Below are 4,675 nucleotides of genomic sequence, written 5' to 3' on the forward strand. Positions count from 1 at the left end.
GCACATCTGACAGCAGTAAAGAATGCAGAACTGTTACACCTCAGTGATGCTGGACACACCACCATCGATGGTATCCATGGTTACACACCACAGATGCATACATCACCTGCCAAGGTAAGAATACACTGATTATGGCAGAGCAGTGCAGTGTTGGCTTGCTCACCGGGAGACTGCATTTATTTATTTATTTATTCATTTATTTATTAGATATTATTTATTATAATGATCTTGCTTGGTCTATAAACACCATGCACTGTGCTGTGTTTTACCTTTCTGTGTTTTTCTTATTTGCTCCTGTAAAGCTGCTTTGGAACAATGCACATTGTGAAAAGCGCTATATAAATAAAATTGAATTGAATTGAATTATGTTTATCGATTGCAAAGCATGTTGATAATCATTTAACCTCTCTAACACTCTTCTGTATGGTATGTTGCAGCCTGTGTTGCTTCCAAGTGGTCACACTCCATACTACGCCACCTCTACTCTGGTAAGGCCATGTCAATGATAACCAATATCTGCTTGTTGCTATGGTAACGTTCGGTCTACATTGAATATTATCACACACATGCTTTCCTGTGACTCAGTGGTTCGAGCATGGCACTAGCAACGCCAAGGTCGTGGGTTCGATTCCCAGGGATTGCACGTCCTCAGAAACAAATGTATAATAGAATGCAATGTAAATTGCTTTAATAAAAGCGTCTGCCAAATGCGTGTGCGTGTGTGTGTGTGTGTGTGTGCGTGCGTGCGTGCGTGCGTGCGTGACAGTGGTGTAGTCCTAACAAAGAAAGTGGTGTACTATACTATATACAACCATAACCCGACCTCAAATGGCCAAAAGACAGGGGTCAGTGTGTTTCTTTGTTTTAGTGACATATGACAATTATTTCAGCATAATTATTCACTTGTGCTTTGAATATGAAGTTATAGAATTGGAAAAAAATAAATTGGCGGAAAAAGATTGGAAAAAACAGGTCTATGCCAGTACTATTGACCACAATACAATATTTTTTACAAAACATCACATCTTTTTAACACATCACATAGGGCTGTCACGATAAACTGACGATAAATATCACGTGATTTATGCACAGCTTTTGAGTGAAGTACGGGAAAATGCTGCTGCATCCGAACGCCTCTCCTGTGGAAACTCCACATACGCACTGCAGAAGAAGACCATGACACCTTCTAGAATCTAGGAAATGCCTATGGACATGTTTTTATCACCGTTACTCAAGCCTCCTCAGGTGTTTTCATGATAATAAAGTATATTTATAATGATCGTGTTTGACGGGTGTTGCTTTTTCAAATGCACGTTATAAGCGACTCAAACTCGCACTGCTTTTAGATCAGCAGCATTTCCTACTGATCCCAGAGCCGTGCTTCACGAACAAGCTACGCATTAAAAAATATCGACACATTGCAAATCGCAGCCAGCTCGATTACAATAGGATTTAGTGGTATCACGATAAATGACCGTGCAGCCCTAACATTACATATACACGATTACCTAAACACATATGCAAGATTTTACAGAATACAGATGTAACTTTGTCATCACTGCCATCTCTGTCAATACTTGTTAATAATATAAGGGGAAGATATGAATGTATGAAGTAAATGTTGTGGTAAAAAACAGACTACATTATTTTAAATGTAGAATAAATGTAACGAGGAGGTTTATAACGACTGTAAAGGGAATGAGGATACAGAGAAAATTAAGGATTCTGACTTAAACAGCGATTTTAAAAAGTAGGGTGATGGAAGTGCTTGTTTCACTTAATCGCGTGTCATTTAAAGAAAGCTAAAAGTTGAGGCAGATATCAAAGATTGGCGATGCGCTGCAATATCATTAAGAGATAAAGCAGCGCTAGAGAACCCGTGACTTCAGTGTCCGGAGGCCAGGAACAGATGAGAGGAGCCACTGCCGGTGAGGGCCCTGTAAAGGTGGAGTAGTTGATTTGGAAAGGTGCTAATTTTAGCCTGCTAGCACTGAAATTATAATCCCACCCTTTATGCGATTCGCTGTCCTCTTTCATGATCCAGACGTTTTTTCGTCACTGCTTTTTCAAAAACGGACTTTTGTTTTGTAGATTTACTTGTCCGTTCCACAGGAAAGTTTGATTGTTGCTGATTGTCTGCCATTCTCCCTACATTGACACGGATGTGAGTGCGCTGGCTGATGACGTATGATGTCTGCGTGAACAGGGTGCGCAGTGGTATGCAAAATACGTTGGCTGAAAATGTAAGCATGACCAGTCACAGCGTTCTGCCAGAACGTTTTGATTGGGCGAACATTTCTTGGTCCGACGCCTTTCACAGACGATATATAATTATAAAAATATTATTTGAGCACTATATTTCTTGATTGCTATCAGGATGTAAAGAAATTTCCAGCCAACATGACAAAAAATGTTTCTGGACAGGATCACCCACCCTGCCTTTAAACCAGCTTTGACTAAAAGTGATCCGTTTGATCAATATTACCTAACGGCTTCGGCGGGACTGACGGGACGAACTTCTCGCTGGCGCGGTGCCAACACTGAAGATGACGCGCTTGACGTAGTTGTCGGAGGCGGGGCCGCGGAAATATTGTGTATTTTCTTAAGAACAGTTAAAGGGAAAGCAACCACAAAAGCAGCTTGGAGACGGAGAACAAGTGGGTATACGCTAATCTAGAACCCCGTGCGTGCGTGTGTGCGTGTGTGTGTGCGTGCGTGCGTGCGTGCGTGTGTGCGCGCCTCAGTCTCTTTCTCTAATAATTTTTAAAGTACTTTACTGTTTTTGCAAACGATATTGACAAAGCATCTACACACACTCAAACTGTTTTGTTTGAGTGGGGTCAGTGTTTCTATGGTCTGTACATGTTTATTATGATTGTGTGAATATTTGCTCATTCTCAGTCACACAGATTGTCCTGCAGTTATTCTGAACTGTTTCAGACCTTATAGACAAAAGAACAGAAATGTATTATAAAAACCTCTCGTTAACATCTCAAAAACATATAAAAATGATTTTTATTTTTTAAACGCATGTATCTATTTTTGCAGATAAACTCTTGAAATATGATGTTGAATTGCGGTTACTATAGTAAAAGCATGGTTAATTCTAATACAAGTACTTGGTAAGAAGATGAAGCCTATCGATGTGCTAAACTCTGATACGTCACTGCACCACCAGCACAGTTTGTTTTTTTTAAATATGAAAAATATAAAAATATGAAAACACAATAAAAATGAGAGTAAGAGAGTGTCTGTGTGTGCACTCGCTCGTGCGTGCGTCTGGGCGCGCGCACCGAGCGCTATGCGCGGAATGGTCTCGCGGCAGCAGCGTCACTCTCCTCGAGCAGCGAGCGTGTGTTTAACGGATTTAACGGATTTTGAAGAATTATTTTGTGAATACTGGATGAAGAAATATATGATGAAACGTCAGTGACACAGAGACGTCGCTTGTCATCTTAATAATCAGCATCAGCGTCATCTCTGTATCTCAGGAGGAATCTCACGATTCTCTCTCAGCTCAGTCTCGATTTCGGACACGCTGTTAGTTCTGGGTTTCTTTGATTCGGTGTCGGTGTGACCGTGTGTGTATGATGTAATTCCGCGGCTCTGACGTCATGTTCGTGTCTGTTTGGTATGCCAAGAAGATGGGCCGAAGATTTATCAGCAACGTGCGCAAAGCCAAGAGACACAGACAGAGAATGATGGTGAGACAGATGTGTGCGTGCGTGTGTGTGTGATACAGACAGAGTGTGACGGTGAGACAGCTGTGTGTGTGTTCCCGTACTATGACACTTACAGTTGGATGTGAGTTACTATGGTAAAGATTTTTGTCTGAGCACTGCATCGTTTCCAAGGTAACCAGTGATGGTGTGATCAGCAGAATGATCACATGAGTCACGTGCAGTAACTATCCAGCGCGCGCGCGTTGGGGAGTTGAGCTGCTCTCTTCAGTTGGACTGCAGGGTTATTCATTAAGAGTTTCAGGTGGTTACACATTGACATGCATGTGGAATCCGTGTATGTTTCATGTGCTGGTTAAAAAACTTCATGTTGACTGTATTCGATTGACAGACTGAAAACAATATTAAAAAGACTTTACACATGAAAATGCATTTCAACACATATCTTCATCATTGTGTAGAGAAACTTGATGTGTTTAACACAGTCTGTGTTTACCGAAGCAAACACAAATCACCTGAACATAGAAAACAACAAAATAACATCAATATTATTAAAAACGAGCTTAACCTCTATGACCTTTCATTTACAACTATTTCACACATCATCAGTTCAAGCAGAAGTATAAACTGTGCTTGAGCAATAAAAACAATGTAATTACTCTACTATCTAAAGCGATGTTGTGTATGACTACTCCTTCACGAAGAGCCCTTCAGTGGTGTAAAACACAGTTTGGAAATTGGCTCAAGATATGTAAAATGCAAGGGCTTATGGGTATTCCTCATGGTCATTTTGTACTGAAAAATGTTCCGTTCACTGCGCTTGAGTTTTCATGCCACAACACAAAAATTGCTAACTTGATTGCTAAGTACAAACAACATGACGGCTTACAGTGTCGAATGCTCACATGATTCAACATTGAGGTCATTGACTGCACATGTGTGTGTGTGTGCGTGCGTGTGCGTGCGTGTGTGTGCGTGTGTGTGTGTGTGTGTGC

At 41.0% G+C, this 4,675-nt stretch overlaps 1 protein-coding gene across 6 annotated transcripts in view; it reads left to right on the forward strand.

Annotated features, from left to right (window-relative positions):
- Positions 1-4,675, forward strand: part of dlg4b (discs, large homolog 4b (Drosophila)) — a 40,189-nt gene that overhangs the window by 10,762 nt on the left and 24,752 nt on the right. For 4 of the 6 annotated variants that reach the window (XM_057320182.1, XM_057320183.1, XM_057320185.1 and 1 more), the window contains 2 exons: positions 1-114; positions 438-488. The exon at positions 1-114 is cut by the window's left edge and continues 48 nt beyond it. In XM_057320182.1, the coding sequence (XP_057176165.1) occupies positions 1-114; positions 438-488 (165 nt within the window). Of the gene's footprint in view, positions 115-437; positions 489-3,280; positions 3,705-4,675 lie in introns of those variants that run through there. The other 2 variants (XM_057320186.1, XM_057320188.1) reach the window with 1 other exon arrangement.

This window comes from Triplophysa rosa, linkage group LG21 (genome assembly GCF_024868665.1).
Source record: "Triplophysa rosa linkage group LG21, Trosa_1v2, whole genome shotgun sequence".
In the NCBI taxonomy this organism is placed as follows: domain Eukaryota; kingdom Metazoa; phylum Chordata; class Actinopteri; order Cypriniformes; family Nemacheilidae; genus Triplophysa; species Triplophysa rosa.